General features: G+C 39.0%; 1 protein-coding gene across 1 annotated transcript; it reads right to left on the bottom strand.

Moving 5' to 3' along the window:
• Positions 1-628: 628 nt before the first annotated feature.
• On the bottom strand, positions 629-14,962 carry sall3b (spalt-like transcription factor 3b). The gene is made up of 4 exons (XM_084739098.1): positions 14,378-14,962; positions 4,546-7,452; positions 2,969-3,315; positions 629-1,481 (listed from the first exon to the last, which is right to left on the bottom strand). The coding sequence occupies exons 1-4, from the start codon at positions 14,457-14,459 to the stop codon at positions 1,089-1,091; spliced, it is 3,729 nt and encodes a 1,242-aa protein (XP_084595224.1). The 5' UTR covers positions 14,460-14,962; the 3' UTR covers positions 629-1,088.
• Positions 14,963-21,104: the final 6,142 nt, after the last annotated feature.

The following is a 21,104-nucleotide window of genomic DNA, read 5'->3' as shown; positions in this document are numbered from 1 at the left end:
CAGTACCTGATAATATTCCAGATAAGTCACCATAATGAGTTTTTAATTGGTGTGTGTCTCCCAAAATAATTACCAACAGCCATTTCCAAGCAATCTTCATAAATCTGATTAAACTTCCTCTTTCTGACGTGCTTTCGATAAATCATGAGGTCGTTGAAATTTACCTGTTTGTATTCAACCTCTCACAGTGGACATGAACTAGAGGATGTACATTGCATCAGATAGTTTGGAATCATTTAGCTGCTGATGATGATGATGATAATGGTGATGAAGATGATTATAATTATTATTATTGTTGTTGTTGTTTCTCTTTAATGTAGTGTTTTGGGATATGCTGCAGTTTGAGAGGAACATAGTTTTGCTGCAGACCTACAACAAGAGCATGAAAGATAAACAAGATACAGAAATATGTTAACAAAATCATTTTGTTTATGAGTGCACGTCTGTATCTGAAGTTGTTTGTTTGCAGAAACAAAATCCTTACTTGCTTCTATGCATGCATGAGGTTCAGAGAGAGGTAAAGTTTGTAAAATGGAGATGAAGTTGAATAAAATAAAATTTCTATGAAGTAATGTGTGAAAGAACACAAAGACAGTTTAGACAGAGGTAGTGAATTGAACATACAGACTGTTTGTTCTAGGTTTTATTCGGTCCAACTGCTGCTTAAGAATGACAACTTCTCACCATAACATCGACAATAGCTCATTGCAAGTCGTAATTGTGGGTATTTATGAGCATGTTTTGTGCTTTGCACCAGCTATCAGCTTTGGGCAGCTGTCCGGAGGAGATAGCAGACTCTTTGCATTATTGATTTGAACATATGTTCCCTTCTTCAGAGTGACCATACCTCCAAGCACCGTAGGGATTCTCAGGTACAAGTTTAACAACTTATTTTATGTATAGAAAAAAACATTCACAAATGACAGCAAAGGAAAATAGCAAAATGTGAATACCCTACTATTCTCTGTCCATTGATAAAAAGTTCTTTTTTGATTCTATATATAATACATAAGAACAAACAAGTGTTTTACAAATATTTTAATGTCCATAATAGATTGCATAAGTATCAAGTCACCATTCAGCTTTTTTCAATTGATTCCAATTTCTTTGCTGTCATCAATCAGCATAGAAAAATGCCTATTATTTCCCAGGTCCATGCCCGTCTTGGTTCGACTGGTGATTGGACTTCCTGCAGTGCTCAGTCTGTCCATGCCTGCAGTCAGGGGGTGAAGCTGAGAGATGCCCCTGTTCTGAATTACTGAGATCTCGTTGTTCTTTGTGGCCAGGCTGTTGGCAATAGCTGCCGCGTAGCGGTTCCAAAATCCAGGGTCTACATTCATGGCTCGAGCTGCCAGGTCCTTCTGAAACATCTCTCCAAACTTCATGGCCTCTCCGCCCAGCAGGGCCATGGGGTTCTCCACTGACAGCCGCCGGCCTCTCCTGGCTGGTGCGTTGTTCCACATGTGAGTTCCCATGTGAACCTGAAAATGACATATAAATGTTAGATTTGGAGGACTTTATTTCAAATTGTAAACCTGTTCAGCATGGATTGTCCAAGTACACATCAAGCCCCCTAAAATAAAAGACTTGGTGCTTTATTTTCCGTAATTGCATTCCCAAATTCTCTATATATTGATATACTGATATCAATTATTATTATTATTGAACATAATGTAAAGTATCTCAGATATATTTTTGACTTTGAAAGACATTTCATGGCCTGTGTTTACAAGATCTAACTAGGGCTGCAATCACTGATTATTTTCATTATTGAATAAAATGTCAGAAAACAGTGAAATTCCCAATTTGATGATGTCATCAAATGTCTTGTTTTGTTCACAACCTAAACATATTAATTTTGCAGAAAAGAGGGGCAGAAAAGATTCACATTTAAAAAGCTGAGATCAGATAATTTAGTTTTTTTAAATTAAAAAATTAAACAAACTGATTTTATCAATAGTTGATGATTAATATAATAGTTGACTACTAATGAATCAATCGATTAATCATTGCAGCTCTAGATCTTGTAATACCATGGTTCCACTGGTATGGGTTTTTTACTGATGTAGAGCTGAAGCAATTAGTTCAATAGTTGATTAATTGATCGACTGAAAATTAATCATCAACAATTTTAATAACAATTTAACAATGATTTTTCTGAACAAAATTCCAAATACTTACTAGTTCCTGCTTCTCAAGTGTGAAGGTTTTCTACTTTTTCTTTGGAAATTGTCATGGATATTTTTCATACTTTTTCTGACATTTTACAAAAAAAAGTTAATTGATAAAGAAAATAATGAGACAACTATTCTGCTAACTAAAGAAAAATCATTTTAAATAGCAGCAGACACATTATAGACATGCAATAACAAAGAAAAAAGTATTCAGGATTTTTTTCAATGGAAAAACACCTAGAAACAAACATCACAGGACAGATAATGAATTATGAAAAGGGCATTATACAGTAAATTCCTGTTCAATCCTGAGTAGATTTAGTACAGACTTTTACTTTGAAAGTTGCATGTTGACATTTCCGCTGTGCCTACTTTTCTTACACTCCCTAAAGTCTCAATGTCTTATTGTAAGAATAAATATGATGTAATGTTGAATTTATATGCTTCTTGATCAAAGGACAAAGCTCTGGTCTTTAACAGAAGGTTTTGCAACAGTTTAAATTTCTAAACTGACTTTACTTTCTCTTTTTGTTCTGGACTTTTCCCTGAAAAGGCACAGAGCAACGTACTGTAAGCAAGAGAACCTGTAAATGCTTTGTTTCTCCAGCTGCAGGGAGGTTTTGTTATTGTCATGCACTGAAATACTTGAAGTGTGCTCTTACCCACTATACACCACAACACCACACGTGTAGTGGAAGCACTTTTATTAAAGCATTTAATTAAAAAATGATTGATTATTCATGTTGGTTATTTTAACTCTAGTTGTGGAGGACAAAAACACATCCATACTCCACCTTCAGATTGCCTTTTGTGGTGAAAGCTCTGCCGCAGATGGAGCAGACAAACGGTTTCTCTCCGGTGTGTGTGCGCTCATGGATCTGCAGGGCGCTGGCTGACGAGAAGTTCTTCCCACAGGCGTTGCAGTTGTGCTGCTTAGGCATTCGGCGAGGAGGAGCAGGGCCGAGCAGGGAGGTCATTCCTGGGCTGCCGACTGATGCATAAGCTGGAGGGATGTGGACGCTGAACGGCGGGTGCTGCCCTTCAGACGGGTTGTTGTTGGGTTGATTGTGACCGTTCACCTCGGTTTTTATCATGCCAGATGAAGGGCTGGTAACCAGGCTGGGAATGTTCTGACCTGCAGCTGTAATGAAAGAACAGAGATGAAGTGTTCCTCCCTTAAAATGTAACATTATTCAAACTTTCAATACATAATTGAGACATATTTAAAAAATATATACTCTCTACAAAAATATTTATCCAACAATTTTGTTTTTGCTCCTATTTTTCATGAGTTTAAGTAAAAGATCTGAGACTTCTTCTGTGCACACAAAAGATTTATTTCTCTCAAATTCTTTTCACAAATTTGTTAAAAACACTTCTCCTTTGATCATCTATAATCCATTCACCTGCCAGTTGTGATTAAACAGCATGATTATTGCACAGGTCAGAATACAAAGCCACTCTGAAATTTTATCTTGAAAGAAAGACATTTATTAGGCAAACTATATGTACTAAACTATAGGTCTACAGATACCAAGTTTTTTTTTCCCCAGGAAGGCAAAGTCACAACCTGCCCTACACTGCCTCTCATTGGCTTACTCTTAATACTTTACCCCAAAACTAACCAGTCACTCCACATGACTAAACCCAACCAATGACGGCAATGAGTACGAACCAATCAGAGGCAGAGCAGGGTGGGCCATGACTTCAGCCACCTGGGAAATGTAAAACAGCCATAGTTCAGACTGGTCACCATATAAGGTCATTCTAAAATGTGCATTTTCATCTTGTTCATTGTTCATTTATTGGACACTGAACTATTTCACATAGGGCCGCATATACCAATTTTTTTTCCCAGGAGGGGACGATCTTGACGTGTCCTACGCTGCTTCTGATTTGGCTATTGCTTTGTGCTGTTGTTGGATGGGTTGAGTAGGTTTAGGCCTGAGGAGCGATTGGTTAGGGTTAGGTTAGTAGGGCAGGTCATCACTTTGCCCTCCTGGGGAAAAACTTGGTATCTGTAGTCTTGTGTGAAATAGCCATAGTTCAATGTGTTTTCTTTTTTTCAAAATCAAACTGCACATTTTAGAGCAGCCCTTTATTCTGACCAGTCCAAGGCACACCTGTGCAATAATAATGCTGTTTAATCAGCATATCTATATGACACACCCAGCAGTTGGATGGATTATCTTGGCAAAGGAGAAGTGCTTACCAACACATTTTAACAAATTTGAGAGAAATAAGCCTTTTGCATGCACAGAAGAAGTATTCTGCTTCAACTTGTAAAAAAAAAAGGGAGCAAAAGCAAAAATTGACAAGTAAATTTGAACAACACATTGAACTTCAGTAGGCTAACTGAACACAAACGCACCTCTTTCTCTGCTCAGTTGGAACGACATACTATAAGGAGTCTCCTCTTTCACACACAGCTTGCTGGCCTGCATCCCTCTCGGCTCTTGGGCCGCCGCAGCTGCTGATGCAGAGGTAGGAGACTCAGATTGCTCTCTCTTCACTGAGGCTGCCAAAGGCTCTTGGGATTCTGGCCTGCTGTTGTTCGCTGCAGGTGATTTGATCGTCATGCCCTCTGAGCCGCTTTGAACGGGAGACGCCGATACACGAGGTGAACCAGAGGATTCAGACACATTTGGGCTGCAATTCTCCACCCTTTTCTCCGATAAAGAGCATTTAACGTTGAGTTGGCTGCTGTCAATAAAACCGTTTGTGAGGGATTTTATACCAAAGGAGTGGTTTAAGCTTACAGTAGAGTCAATCATCCTCATTTGGTTCTCCAGAGCTGCTATGCTTGAAATGATGGAGGAGGGCTTAGGAGGAGAATCAGAGATCAAGGGCTTAGATGGGTTTACACCTTCCTCCATATTTTCTACCTCCTCTTCTTCGTCCTCATTATCATCTTCCATTGAAATATCATCAACAAGGTCATTGCTATTGCTGCTGAGGCTGTCAAAGTTCCTCTCGTTGACAGAAACATCACTGTCCATCTCTTGCAGCCCCTCCACCAGGCTCGAGTCTGGAATCTGTCCGACCATGTGCATGCGGATATGCTGCTGAAGGACGACAGCATTTGTGAACTTCTTCTGGCAAATGGGACACGAGTGTTGCACTTGAACAGGAGGATTTTCTCTGTGGACGCCAATGTGGGCCTTTAGGTTGCCTTTGGTGGTGAAAGCCCTGCCGCACACTTTACATTTGAAGGGCCTCTCCCCAGTGTGAATGCGGTAGTGCATCTTAAGCGCACTCTGACAGCTGAGGACACGGTGGCAGAGGACGCACTGGTTGGGGTCTGTGATCTTTTTGTCGATGTTCTCCACCAGCTGCTGGAGCTTTGAGGTTTCCGATGTTTGCATAGAGTCCTGGGGGCCGCTGGAAGGGACTTTAGTTTCGTCTGAGTTGAGCGACAAGGGTGGAGAGTTGGAGATGGGGGATGCTGAGGTGATGAGTTCAGGTGATGGGATAGCACTGCTGGTCGCTTCTGTGACAGCACTGGTTTTCAGTCTCAGAGAGCAGTTTTGGGGCAGGTGTACCCCCTCTGTTTTCAGTGTATTGGATGCTTCTGTCTCACGGTTAGTGGGTGGACACTCTGAAACAGGAGAGAAATGAGCCTCACTGCCTCTGTGGTTAGGTGACAAAGATACACATTCAAAAGGAGCTGGCTGGTAGGGAGATTTAACGGATGGGGTTACACTTACAGGGTCATTTGAGCCTCCGATACCTGCAATAGTGGAGGAAAGTGGAAGACCCACTGTGGCTGGCAGAGCTGCTACAACAGGTTTGCTATCCAGCCATGAAGAGACAGGTTTTTCTGGAGGGATGGACATCCCATAGGGAATCCCAGAACTCGTTGGCACATTGTCTAGATACTCTGGCACTGGGTAGGGGTTCATCTGAACATGAGGATACTTCTCTTTATGCCTCTGGAAGTGCACCTTTAAGTTGCCTTTTGTGGAGAAGCGATTGCCACAGATGTTACATTTGAAGGGCCGCTCTCCTGTATGTGAGCGCAGGTGTATCTGCAGAGCACTGTCGCTGCCAAACACTTTGGCACAGAACCTGCATTTATGCTTGAAGAAGGGCTCCTCAGGGCTGGGCTTCGTTTCGAACAGAGACACGTTGGGCAGCTTCCCTTTCCTGTGCTTCATCAGGGCTGCGAGAGGGTCAAGTGCGTTAGCTGTGGCGGCGATGCTAGCCAAGGGATTGGGGAAAATGACACTGCTGGGGGGGCTTTGAGGTAGAAATGGCAGGCTGGAGGACGGCCCCAGGGGGAGCGGGCTGGAGGAGCTGAGTGTCTGAGTGCAGCTCATGCTGCTGGTGTGTGAGCCGGTGTAAGGAGGCAGTAACGTGGAGATGCTGCTGCTGCTGGAAAGAGATGGGGTTGAATTTTCTGAGGAAGCTGAGGTACACGTTGCATCTCTAAAAGTTGGCTGCCCACATACAGTTTGTGAGGGGGGACTTTGTGACTTCTCAAGCGCAGAGGACAATGAAACAGCAGCCTGTCCGTTGACGGTTGAGGGCATGGTTCCTGACAGCGGCAGGATGGGAGGAGGAATGATGCCTTGAGAGGGGAAAGGGTTCGGTGCCAGAGACAGAGACCTAGAGGCCGGGTTTAACGCTGCCTGGGTGGGTTGTCTGTTCATGATGGCGACCTGGCTGCAGATCTGCTCGATAAGCTGCAGCTGGTGGACCTGTTGTTGCTGCAGAGCCAGCAGGTGCTCCAGGATCACCGGGATGGCTGCTGAAGCTGCCTTCCCTCCAGTACCACAGCTGTTGATCCCCTGGGAGAACTGGGCCACAGCCACCCTGGTGCTGTGAAGGATCTCCAGCGTCACGTTCGTACTGGGCATGCTCGACATCTGCGAGGAGGTGGACTCAGCTGAGTCTGGAGGCTGAGGGCTGGAGGTGGTGGTGTATTTATCCTGAAGCTCCATGGCTTCATCCTGCTCAATGCTCGCCTCTAAATTATCCAGACTGTCATTGTCATTCACCAACGGCTCTCCCAGCTCAAAACCAGCGTCCGTGGACTCTGCTGCGGACGAGTCGCTGGACGCAACACTAGGAACTGGAGACGGTCCAATAGGAGACTCCTCAGGAGCTGGCATCCCATCATTGTCCTTCACTATCAGCACCAAGGGGTCCTCAGTGCAAACTTTCTGATGTTCACTCAGTTCAGTCCAAGTGAAGAACTCAGCACAGCATTTGTCACAGACGTGTGTTTCCTCACTGCCTCCACTGGTCTCCTCTCTCTCCATGCCCTCCACGATGCCTGAAAGAAAATATGACAAGACACACATTAAGAAACTGATCATTTATTGTCCTCGTATTTCACATTTAAAAAAAACAACTATTTGTTTTAACTTTAAAAAGTTAGCTGACTGAATTTAAACAGACAACTTGAGAGTTGAATAAAAAAAACTTTTCTGCTCAAATATATTAATATTAATTCAGTTGTACTTGAGAAAAAAGGTGTAAGTTGAACCAACAACTCTTCAGTCACACTGACGAACATTACAAGATTTGACAAATTAATTTTAAATTTAAAAAGCTGGCATTCAGGCTGCCTTAAAATTTTAGGTTGAATGATTTTGAACAGACAAGTTAAGGTCATTTGATGCAAGGATTCAAAAACAAATAAACTTTTATGGTTAAATAGACTTCCTAACACTTCAGTTACTTGAGAGATCATGTTCAATAAGACAAGATACAAAGTTGAACCAGCATTTCTTCAGTCATGCTGATGAACATCACAAGATTTTACAAATTTAACTTAATAAGATACAATAATAATAAGTGCCCAGGCTGCCTTAAAATTTTAAGTTGACCAAATTTAAAGAGACAATTCAATAAACTTGACACTAATTCAGTTGTACTTGAGAAAACATGTTCAACAAACTTAAGATATTCAGTTAAACCAGAAACTCTTCAGTCACACTGACAAACACTGGAAGATTTTACAAATTTAAAACATCAAATTGCCAAATATTCTGTTGTCAAAACCGTGTAGAAACACTGCCCTAAAATTTAAATTGACTGGATTTGAGAAGAAAAGTTTCACTTTTGTAATGGTTCAAAAAAAAAAAAAAAAACTTTTCTGGTGAAATAGACTTGATAATATTTCAGAGAAAACATGTTTAATAAGCTTAATAAATTAAGTTGAACCAACAACTCTTCAGTTACACTGATGAGCGTAACAAGATTTTACAAATGTAAAACATCAAATGGCCAAAAATCCTTTTGTCAGAGTTGAAAGAAAGCATAAAAAAGACAGATTAATAAAATGCCAAATTGATAATTTATTGTCCTGGCATTTTACACAGTAAAAATAAACTATTTGTTTAAAAAAAGTGAGTGTCTGAGCTGCCTTAAAAGTAAGTAGACAGAATTTGAAAAGGCAATTTGAGGTATTAATGATACTAATTCAATTGTACTTGAGAAAACATGTTCAATAAACTTAAGGTATTAAGTTGAACCCACAACTCTTTGGCCAAAACTGACTGAATTACAAACAAGTGTTCTCAAGATAAATAGTACAAATTTTAAGTTTAATTCAACTGATTTTTTTTTTTTTTTTTTTTTTTTAAACCTTGTACATTTGTGTTAAGTTAATGAGAAAAGATCAGTTGATTCCACTTAATGCCTGTAAGATTTTTTTTACAGTGCACCAGAGGGACACATTTTCCTTTATCACAGTGTGGTTAATCCTCACACACACGCAGCAGTGAGTCCATCCTTCCGAACTCATGTTGTGTGGACAAGCATTGTTCAAACCCACTGAACTTAAAATTCCACAAGAGATCCCGAAGTGTCCAAAGATAACAAACATGTCAGGCTGAATTACAAGGAGTTTTTGTTTTTTACTTCCTAAAATGACGCATCTGCAAAACAAGAAAAATCAGCACACTAGATAATGCTCCCATGAACATTTATTCCTTCACCACCATGTTACCTGGTGATTTTATTATGGTGTATTTAGGTGGCTCAAAATTTATTGCGCATATGAGTTATACTTACAGGATCCACTCTATTTATTGCACTAATAGCTGTGATTCTTGTATTTCTTGTTGCCTTATTTTCTTTTGTTTAGGATTTTGTAATCACATGACCTGTCAGGTGACCCCTCAGACAGGTCCTTGTAAGGGACGTCTAATATTTGTCACATTTGGATGTTCATGCTTTTGTAAACTTTTTCATCCAGAAAACAGATCACTTTGTCTGAAATAAAGCATATTAGATTACTGTATTTCGCCCTGTACAAATAGAGCATACACATATGTTACACAGTAAAACATTGTGTAATATTTTCTAATTATTTAGCTAATAAGAAGAAACTGAAGCTGTGTTCCAAGTTAAGTTCCCACTTATTTTTTTTGAATACATCTGAAATTAGTTCTAGGTGATATGGCTTATATAATATCTCGATATTTTTTGGCTGTATATACGATGTAAATATCGATACACACATTTTCTCTAAATTCTCAAATAACACAAATATGATGATTTTACAGAATATGATCTAATTAAACTACCCAACAGAATATATAGTAGTTATGGCTGGGCGATATAGGCATGGGTGCTTTCAGGAAATATTAGCACAGTGAGATTTTTGATAAGTGATGATCAGTGGCTATAATGAGTAAGTGGATAAAGGCAAATAAGAGACCAGCTCGAACAGTCCAGTAACTTCATAAAATTAGGTCACTTTACTGTAATGCGGCCTTTAAAAACCAAGAGGAGACGACACTTATGCTGTATCACGATATGACAAAATGTAAGACGACATCTAGTCTCATATCACAATATAGACTAGATGTCTATAGACTATAGAAAAGCTTAAGTTTTCCTAACTATTTAAATGTTAAAAGCTGTTGAGAGTAGCAGTGCAGCTGTAGAAATTATTATTTTGTGACTTGTCACTTGTCATTTTCAATATTTAAATTCAACAGGCCCTCTAATAACAACGGTTTTAAACTCACACCCCCTTGTTTTCAGATGTTAATAATCTTTCCGAAAAATCAATAAAGTTCAATGAAGTTATCTGACCTTTCAATTGTGCATTCAGACAGATAATGAAATGCCATACAGTATATTGATTTTTTTTGTGTGTGCATTCATACATTTCAGTCTCATCTTTATACAAATAAAATTGCACAGCTGCTTACCACATTTTGTTCAAACAAAATGTGTGAGTGTGAAGTTAGCTCGTTTAACTGCAAAACGTCTGATGAGGTGTGCTTTTATGCTGTAAATCACGGCCATCTGATACTCCAAAGTGCCGTGAATTCATTATTATTAGTGTGTCACTGATTGTGCTCAGACTTTTTCCATTTTTAGAAGAATTCAGCTGTGATTCTGCATTAAAAACACCAGGTTAATCATAATGACAGACCACCTAATATCACAGCTTCAATAGACAGCATTCTGTTCTATTATATTAAATACCTAAATGACCTAAAAGTTTTCCACTTTTACATGTAATCAAGCTTTAAATTTACAGGAAAATATAAGGTGAGAAAATGAGCCTGAATATGCTGATGTGGATAAGATATAACTTACAGATTAATTGTTCTTATTCTTAAGTGGACTTCTAACAATCCACTGCTTTAGACTTTTATTTTATCAAAGCTTCAATAGACAGAATAATGTTGTTTCTGATATGTGGAAAGTTTGCCACTTTTACATGTGATAAAGCTCTAAATTTACAGAAAAATAAAAGTATAGGAGCCCAGTAAAAGACTCAGAATATCCTGATGTGAATAAAACCTAGACTAACATATGGATTTGTTGCTCCTATGCTTAACTTTTAATGTCAGTCCTCTGTTTTACATTTGGTTACATCTATAAAACAAGCCTGTGCACAACGTTTATCACATATCTCACAGTAAAACTCCTTTTTCCTTCAGTGATTTTGACATCATAATTTCCTCTTTCAGCAGCTGATAAGTGTGACGTTCTTTGAGAGGAGATTTTACTCTTCAGAATTACATCTGTTCAGGCTTTGCCCCATTAGGAAACAGACAGCAACACCAGATGGAAAGATTTGGGGAAATCAATAGTAAATTATTGTTACACACACTCGGGCTTCCCTACACCAATTTAAGAATAACAATTTAAAAAGGACCAAAAGTAAAAAGATGGTTGTCATGATTAGAGTCTTCTCATGTAATATTTTTTCAGATATTTTGTCTTATTGTAATGTGACAATGCTTTACTTATTTTATGAAAAATATTTTTTCTTTCTGCCACATAATCACAAATAAATATAAGAAAAGCAAAAAAAAACAAAGGGTGCGTGTGTAGCCGACATCTGCTCCACCTCTCTAAATGTGGACTAAAGCAAATTAAACGTGCGTGTTTGTGCTGAATTTAACATGAGTGTGTGTGTGTGTGTATATGTGCACATAGTTGTGTGTGCATGTGTGTGTTTGTGTTTGCAGTCAATACACTCCAATTATCACTATGTTTCACCACCTGAAAGAATGAGTCCCAGTGTGCTCAAGCTAAACAGACGTCTGGTGTATTTACAATTACACTCAACAAATCCTCATGTAAACACACAATACAACCTCTGTATTAATCAGTAATACGTTTGTTAATACATTTACAGGCTTCACTTACATGTTGTCTCACACCTGAGATTTAAAAAAACTGATTTAGACTTTTTTTCAGCTTAGAAAAGAAGAGTATAGCCACAATTGAGTGAGTTAAAATCTATTTTAAAAAGTCAAACTCGTCAGTAAATAATCAGTCGCTGGTTTCTCCAAGTGGGTGGTCTGAAGATCACCAAGGCGATTCAGCAAACACAGGCGCGAAAACACTTTGACTGTTTCAGCTCACGACTTTGTCTGCACTTTGTAAGATTTGCTTCCAGAAACAACAAAGAAGACATCAGCTGTGATTTAAAGCTCTGGATATATTTCCAGATATAATAACCGCTGATAGAAATTTATTTTAAAATGTCACTCTCACTCAATCCATATTGTCAGGAGCAGAGAACAGATTTATGTCTGTTTCTCGCTGTGTAGTTTGGCGATGAAGCTCCAGCTGAAAAGCAAACAGACTCTCAGGCCGGCGTTCATGCCTCTTTGCCTCTCTGTGTGACCTCTGGGCCGCAGGGGTCGATGGTTCAGATGTACTAATTGTATTATGATCCAGACACGGAGCACTTGCCCCTCGCAGGGTGAGGCTGACAAAGGTTAAGTCAGCAGGCTCAATCAAAGCCCAGCTCAGAGTGGCCGAGCCCCCCGCCTGGCTGCAGGGGCCTCTGCCACACTCGACACCTCTTCACAGACACAAATAATCATAAAGTGACGTTGTTGTTGTTTTTTTTAATTTCACTGAATTACAGAAAACAAGATCTGTGATTACAATGATTTAACGCGTGAAGCTGACTCGGGCTTCTGCAGGCCTTTTGCTTTTGGTGCAACAAATAATGAAAGTCAATAGTGATGAAAATAAATACACATGGAAAATGAATCATATTAAATCAGTTTCATTTAGATTCATTTAAGATTTATGAACTCTCAGTTACAGTTTGGTCGCATGTAAACCCAAGAGTTTCAGATTTAGAGAGCGCAGGCCAAATTCTATTTAAAATTCAGTCAGTTTTGGATAAACACATATCCAATAGTTTAAAGGTTAATTTATGGTTTTAAAAATGTTGGTGCTGATGTGAGTTAGAGCTCAGCTGTTAGTGTTGATTAAAAGGTTCAAATGACACCCAGGCTTCCCTACATGTAAGCTACATTATGAGAAAATTAAATTGTTTAATTAAATATTAAAATATTAGAAACTGTGTTAGGCTTCTGGTGTATCATAACGCAGGCCGGGAATATGATGATGATGATGATGATGATGAAGAAGAAGAGAGATCTGGTTACAAATAATGTGTACATAGCTGATATTTTTTTGATAATTGTTTTATACACTCCAGGCAAAACGTTTATACGTTTCGATTAAGAAATGCTGGATGTTGAGTTTATTTATATTCATGATTAACAACTGAATTAAAGGATTTTAATTCTGCTTTTATTCAATTGTCAACTGTGAGCATGAATGTAAATAAACTCAGTTTAACATGAAGTATTTCATAATCTGGACATATAATCTAAAAATATAAAGATGCTGAGATCCATTTAATCTCAACTCTTTTATTTAGGATATTATTATGAAATAATTATTACTTAAACTATGGTGTTGTTAATTAAGTATACCAGTAAAATACAGCTTAATTTCCACATGTAAATACACTCTTATGATCATACAAGGTCACATTTTCGAGTCATTTTATTTTCTCCTGCTTTATTTACGATGTAAATCAAATCAAATCATTTAATTGTGTTTTTTTTTCCCTCAAGTTTTAACAGTTGACAGGAAGGCCTCGAGCCAAAACACTGAATAAAGTCAAAAATAGTCTCCAGAAACAACCCTTTAACCTAAAATACATCGCCTGGTAACTGTTTCCATGGGTTTATTCTGTGCCGGAGCTCACAACAGGCCTTGGTTCAACCAAACCGTTAAATATAAACGAAATTAAACCAGAAAATAGTTTCATTCATGAGGTGTTTAATCGTTTTGCGTTGTCTGAAACCAACTGTTTGTATTCCGCAACGTGTCAACAGCGTTCAGCAAAAAAAAATCCTTCTTTTTTACAATAAAACTTTAAAGTACATTTAATATATGCAGCATTAAATCCCCCTTTCGTGACTGTTTTAGACTTTTTAGATTAACAAGGTTTCATTTATCAGACCTTAAAACTCTATCGTTAAAAAAAAAAAGTGAGGCAGGCAGAAACAGGACAGTAAACCAGCCTGAATCACTCAGTCGTCAATTAAATTAGGTAGAGTTGATCCACTTGTTTAAAAACATATTTTTTCAGACATTATTATCTGTTTTGTCATATTTCTGACCTTGTACATGTTGTTTGCAACGAAACCTTTGAAACAGAGCTGCTCTCAAACGATAGCTGTTGCTGTTTCTCCTAACAACACTTTTTAATGTTTTTTTTTTGGTTTTTTTTGCCTCCATCATTGTTAATTGTTCTATACTTCTGTAGTTAGACGTGCTCTTTGCGATAAAACCTATTTAAATGTAGCTTGTTGTTAAACTACAGTTGTTCTTCTGACCATACAGTAACAGCAGCTGAAGTAAACCCAGTTAAAAGTGCTTTAAAAGCCTCCGGGTTGGACACCTACCGTTGCTGCAGAGGAGTCCGCTCCGTGTCGCCTCCTCCTCGGACTTGAGGTGCTGCGGCTTGGCTTGCTTGCGCCGGGACATGTTGATCTCTCACTGCTGCCTTCCGCCGACTCATCTACGAGCAGCGACTGGGACCCTTCAGCGGGAGCGGGCTCGGTGAAATAAGCGAACGGCGGCTGCTGTCGATGCCCGTGTGCAGATTGCGCATGTCAGTGTAATTGTGATGGAGGAAGGATAATGCTTTTACGACTCTTGCTGCCCCTCCGCCGGATGATTGGCTGCGCTCCAGCCAACTCACGCTAGATATGGAAATGAGGGATGGGGTTTAATAATAATTAGTTCACTTCATGTCCGGCTGCTTTTACGCACAACTCTGATCGGGCAGCTCCGACACGGTTCAGTCCGACCTGGACTCCTGTGAGTGTCTCATGCGTCTTTGGAGAAGTCTTGGGTCGAACTTTGTGATGTAGTCCGACTGGGGTTAAGACTGACTTGTCTCCACCTTGAGCTCCTGGATTAGTTTGTGCCGAAAGCTCCGGGTTTTGACCTCTCAGGCTGTGGATGGATGAATCTGTCGCCTCACAAACACAGCGGAGCAACACTAGCAGGAGCAGTTATCCTTCCACAGGAGATGTAGGCTTTATGTTGACACTCCTAAAAGCTGCGTAAAGTCCAAAGTCGACGCCTTTAGAAGAGGTTATTCTTGCGTAAAAGGTGCTGCAGACCAGATTTACGTGCGTAAAGTCAAACTTTGTGCGTTAAAAATCTCCCTCCGCTCGCAGATAGGTCCGATCTCAAACTGGTGGCTGTGGGAAGTGAGACTCCCTGGTTTGTCCGAGGCACCGGCGCTCTCCTCCTTGTTGCCTCCGCCTCCGGTCCATCATTAGATGCCCTTCAGCCGACTGCGATAGGCTACTGCCAGGATACCACAGGAGGTGTTGGAGCCCGTGCTTCATTTGTTACGACCTCCCACAATTTGGCGCCATTATAGGCTGAAAATGTCTCTGTGTTTGGAAAAGAAATCTTCCTCTGAGTGATGATCAGGGATGTGTGGAGGGTAAACCCACCTCGACACACTTTATAGGGCGCTGAAAGAAAAAACAGAAAAAACATACTTGACCTTCATTTTTGTAGTTTTTCTTTAAGTTTTGGTGGTTGGTTGCCACACAATCACTAACCAAAAGTCACAGATCTCAAATACTCTGATCGGTCAAAATCAAGAAGATAAAAGTGGTTAGATGAAGCCAAATGTCAGAGAATGAAGAAGGGGAGACTGGGCATGGTGGTAACACTTTCTTTCAGGGGGTTTTCACGCTGAATCTGTCAAACTTTGATATACACTTCCATTTGTTTGCTACAAGTAAAACTCACTTGAACATATACTAAACAATCACAGATTATCTGAGTTAATGTCAAATACAAAGAGTTCTATTGTTACAACTTACCCCACTACTGGGGTGAGTCGTACCACTTGTTGGGGATAGATGTAACAATGAAAGGATATCTGGTCCTATTTAAGAAAGAAGTTTATTGAAGAATTAAAAAAAAAACAGTTTTGAATAAAGTGAACAATTTAGAGCAACAAAAAACTCAAAATATTTAAACTTGTGCGTGTGTGTGGACTGTATTCCTGAATGTGTAAGTGTCACATAAGTGTTCAATGTCACAGTTATATTGGACAAAAATAATCATTTGTAAAAACATTGGATAAACAATTAATTTCATATAAATTCTCCACAATGAAAACCCACACAGTTATTTTGTTATATAAAAGCTTTTGTCGAGAGGCAGCAAAATCAGGAAATGTTGAGTTTTAATCAGCTGAAGTGTCTTCAAACCAGAGAGATTCAATTAGAAGCTACAAAAGACCTGAGAGCTGAACACAGACACTTTCAAAAACCTCTTTCTCTCTGCTCTCCTGCACACACATGAGTTTAGTCTCAGATTTCCAACGCACATACAAAAAAATAGAGAAGCAAACTCATCTACTGGCAATAGGAAAAAGTAATTTGCCTGTTTATACTGGATTTAGCTGCATTTAAAAAACCCACAAATAAGAGCTCATTTTGGTGTAATAACGGTATTACAGTTGCCAATTCATCATCATGGCCTCTAGAGAAAAAAGGCTTCCAGTGTGTGGAAATTTTGCCAATATTGTGTCGTAAAATCAAAAAAGGCAACCGGCATCCGTCATCAACCAAGAAGTCACCATTTAATTTAAAGAAACATTTACAGGTGAGACCAAATCTGAATACGTTATTCAGGAAAGCACAAATAATGTGATGTAAACAGATATTTCCTCTACCAACAGAAAAAAAACAGCTCCATAATTACCTTGACATAGTGAAAAAAGGTCTTATACTTTAATCATTCACTGATTTAATGCACCAAGATTATTATACAGAATACTTGTATATCTTTACTGTAGACTTTCTGTTTCCAATGCAAAACAGAATCTTTCGATCTATAAAACAGTTTTTCAGTTTCTTAGTGCTCAGTGTCCCTCAGTTAAAGAGGGGGTGGTGGTGGGCTTCAGACAGTTCATAAAACTTAGTTTTGCTTACAAAAAATAAAGACAGAGAGATTAAAGTATAGTATGATGTGGAAATATATATTATAATTTATTATATAGCAATATTAAAGCATTTTGAAGCATTGTAGGCACAATTGCATTGACAATGAATATTAGAAAATAAAACATTTATCAGTTTTAAAATGACTTCTGGTATAAACCCCGCCCACTTCTGGTGTTCTATCCAGATACAAATACAGCTAATTTTGTTAGTTGAACAAATACAAATACATACTCTGTGCACCTCTAGATATCATTAGAAGATCAAAATGGTAAATGAAGCCAAACATCAGAGTATGCAGCTTATAATAAATCCTGTTTTGGTGTTATTGTTCGAGCCTCCCCCGTCCACAGACTGTAGCTATTTCAAAGCTGAGCGAAGAATGAAGCATACTTCACCAAAGCTGTAATCCCTTCCCACCAGGCATTGTCCCAAAACTTGTAATTATGTGGTATTAAAAGATGCAGCTGGGGGAGGACAGAATCAGCTGTTGATAATTGCAAGTACTACACAACAGCCTGGTATTGATCGGCATGTCTCCTATTCCCCTGCTATGTGGAGATAAGGAGGCCCCACTCCTGCTAGAATATAATTTCTTCTGACCTATCAGGTTTCTACAGACTTATGATGAATAGCCAGAGTGGCCACGAGCGCTTATCTGGAAACTCAACCCTCCTTGATTCGATATTGATTCTTTGTAACCAGCGTCGGCGCACAAAATCAAACTAGCGACTACTTGACCATGATCTCTTCCAGATTCTAACTTGGCCTTCACAAATAACGCAGACGACTGCACTCGCAGCCTGGAGCACCACTTGAATTATTGTGTACATCTTATAGAGGGAAAAAAAAGTATCAGTGTATTTAGCTTGACAAGAAAGTGTGTCTGAACAGGACTAATTTAAGTTAAATAATTTATATTCAGTAATTAAGAAAAGACTCTTCATTTACATCATAAATGACAAAGAAAATCAGCAAATATTTACTTTTAAGAAGCAGCAACCACCAGTTTTTGCTGGAAAAATAACTGAATAACTGAACTGACTTAATTAAGTATCAACATGTATTTTCTTTTGATTGACTTGTAAATTAATCAACCGACAGGAGCAGTAATTCATCCCGAAATTACATATAAGCCACAGGATCTGATGTAATGGAGCAACAATTCCAGATATAAGTTGATGTAGTCTGGTGGTTCTCAAAGTGTGGGGCGGGCTCCCCTGAGGGACATAGAGCCACTGCAGGTGGGGTGTGGATGATGGTGATTTATGTATGGGAAATATGCAGAACTTAAGTTCACTAAAATTCAACTTGAATCATTTTTTCATTGGTTGCTTCTCAAATCATTGTTGAAGATTGATCATTGATCATAACTCTGGCAAAAAGTTTCTGGACCAAATTTTCAGCAAAACTTTACATTTGTATGTGGTAATAGATTTTTAAAACCCCACTTTTGCCAAAATACAGACAACATGACTTCAGTTATAAGTTGTTTTTTTTTTATTTGTCCAGGGGGTGGACGGAATAATGCAGACACCCAGATTACAGTGCTTTGAACTTCTTTGTCCACTCTCTCCACCAATTAAACAGGAAAACTTAAACTTTAAACCTAACAGAATAACAGTAATTAACCAAATTATTAGATTGTACAGGCGTTCATGCCATTTTGTCCACTTCACTGAGCTGATCTGACACAAATCAAGTATAAAACTATCTAAATTAGTGATTTTAATAATTAACAAGAATATTTTTAACTTAACTTACTTTAACTCAAAGCCAGAGCATGTCATAACAGGTTAAAAAAAGCACCAAAACACTTTAATAGTCAGTTTGCAAACTTAGTTAAACATTTATTTTGTTCCACTCTGTGTCCAAGCTTGTGTGTGAGTCATCATTTGAGCGAGAGTTTGTCACCAAGAGTGAAGTGCCGTTCATATAAAAGTGAAAATTGCATCTGCGGAATTGAGAGGACCAGTCTCCGTCCATATGAAGATTACAGTACAATCTGTGATTTACTGGCAGCTGAATGCAGGAGCAGATACAGCAGCGTCCCGTCAGCCGGAGCCAGCTGAGGAATGTGAGAGCGGCTGTACGGAGGCCTCAGATGGAGATATGACAAGCTAATGGCCCCTGACCCGCCGCTCAGACAGACAGCGATCAGCTACGAGAAAAATGCAACGCTGTGCAGAGATCTGTCAGGCTAAAAGACACGACAAGACCTCCGCTTAAGACTGAGGGACTCCTGAGTCACAGAAAAAACTTAATTCCATTAGTCTACATCTGCATGGTATGAAAAGGAAGCTTGGACAAGATATTGCATTTAAAGTCAGCTACATTTTATGCTTTTAAACATCGACCAGCTGGAGGATCAGTCATTATAAACTCATGCTGTGCAGCCAAAAATTGTTTGAACACCTAGAACCTTATTTTAAATAGAGGACATCCTGGCGCTCGATACATCCATTTGCATTTTTCGCGAGTTTTGCAGTCACTGTTGCTTTCCTACAAGCGTGGAAAGGGAGGGTGAGATGAGGCGCGCTCAGCTGGTTGCAATCTACAAGCTTACCACTGGATTCCATTAATTCCTGCACTTAACTGCATAAACTTAATAAGGAAACAATAAACAGGACGACAGGCCCAGTTCAAGAACAAAATGACTTAAGGTGCACCAGAAATTAGTGGTAGATTAGTGAAATTAATTAATTGGTGTTAATTAGTGTTCCAGAGATTATACAGGAACACATCTGAAAAAAAGCAGGGCTATAATGAAAGTAACGACTAATGCACGCATATTATTTAATTAGTGTTTGGCAAATACAGCACAAGTTTCTTAAGAACTGTTTGCTATTTATTACATCTTTTTTTTTTACTCACATCACAACTTGGGGCACAAAATATTAAACTGAGGACATAATGCATGCTTTTGCACCCTCACAGAACCAGACCTGCAGAACTTCTCACTTTAAACACTGTTATTTATTTAGAACATTACAAACAACCAGGTGGCTTTACAACAATAGAATAGATAATGAAATCTACATTATTGGAGAAACTCACAAAAGCTGAAATACTGAATAATTTACACTTGATGTTGCCTATTCAAAGGTCGGAAACCCCCGCTGTCCCCCGTGGAAGTTGTGGCTATTCAGAGGGTTAATGTTTTGGCGTGGAGCTGATTAGATCGCCCCCAGTAACTGAATTTTATTCCAACAAGTAACCACTATCATGTTAATTAATTTTGCTGAGAAGTCTGCATCTCTCCTTTGTATACAGATGCTGGTCGTTGCTTTCCAGAACAACGAATCTGAGTGTTTTATGACCTGGCGTCACAGCTGACAAGACAACATTGTTTTCTAGTACATTCAGAAACAACAATGACGCCATTTTTTGCACGACCACAATATGGGGTCACTCGTTTGGAAAACGGCCCGGGTCTCACCCACTCACTTAGGGGTATTTTTTTGTTTGTTTGTTTGTTTGCTTTTTTTTTTTTTTTTGGAAAGACACTTTGGTGTTGACCTCTTAAAATATATTTTGTCAGTGATTTGAGCCAGTCCACTATCCCTAAAAAGGCTATCAGAGTGGTGGATGGGCATGTGGTGCATCTGACTTCGACACAGGCGGAGATTTCCAGGGGGATGGAGGGGTCAGGTTCCCCTCAGTATTTAGAACCGATGAATTTATGCCCCTATATAAGAACATGAAAGTAGCAGAAGACTTTTTATTTTGGGAAGAAAAATCTTGTATTAGGGCCTTACTGCATTATATTCCATTATACTTTGAATTGTCAACTTGCACCTAAATTTTGCCTTTAAATAAATAACTTTCCACTTCAAAATTGATGCAAAAAAGCTACAGGTGCATAAAAAAAATCACCAGAATGCAGCAAGACCTCAGCTTAGTACGTGTCCCCAAGTATTAAACCTACACATTGAACTTTGGCGTTAGGCTTTAAACAAATGTTGGAAATGAAAAAACTCAACTTCATGAGGTGAATATCTCTAAATCTCATCATGTAAAATCTGTACTATGTGAATGTGTCGATATCACCAGTGATTAAAGCGCTTTTCTTTTTGAGATTTGGGTGAGCTGAGCCTTTAAAGTGTGTTTTGGGAAGTTAAGTCAAATCCTAATGGGGTAGAATTTATATATT

Source organism: Lutjanus erythropterus, chromosome 16 (genome assembly GCF_056507025.1).
Source record: "Lutjanus erythropterus isolate fLutEry1 chromosome 16, fLutEry1.hap2, whole genome shotgun sequence".
NCBI lineage: Eukaryota > Metazoa > Chordata > Actinopteri > Lutjaniformes > Lutjanidae > Lutjanus > Lutjanus erythropterus.
This window is presented reverse-complemented; position numbering and strand designations above follow the sequence as displayed.

Excerpts from the sequence above, each read along its gene's own strand:
- sall3b (XM_084739098.1), bottom strand. The coding sequence starts at position 14,459 with ATGTCCCGGCGCAAGCAAGCCAAGCCGCAGCACCTCAAGTCCGAGGAG. Across the intron at positions 3,316-4,545 it reads CCAACTGAGCAGAGAAAGAG|CTGCAGGTCAGAACATTCCC; the intron begins GTGCGTTTGTGT and ends CTTTCATTACAG. Across the intron at positions 1,482-2,968 it reads CCACAAAAGGCAATCTGAAG|GTTCACATGGGAACTCACAT; the intron begins GTGGAGTATGGA and ends TGTCATTTTCAG.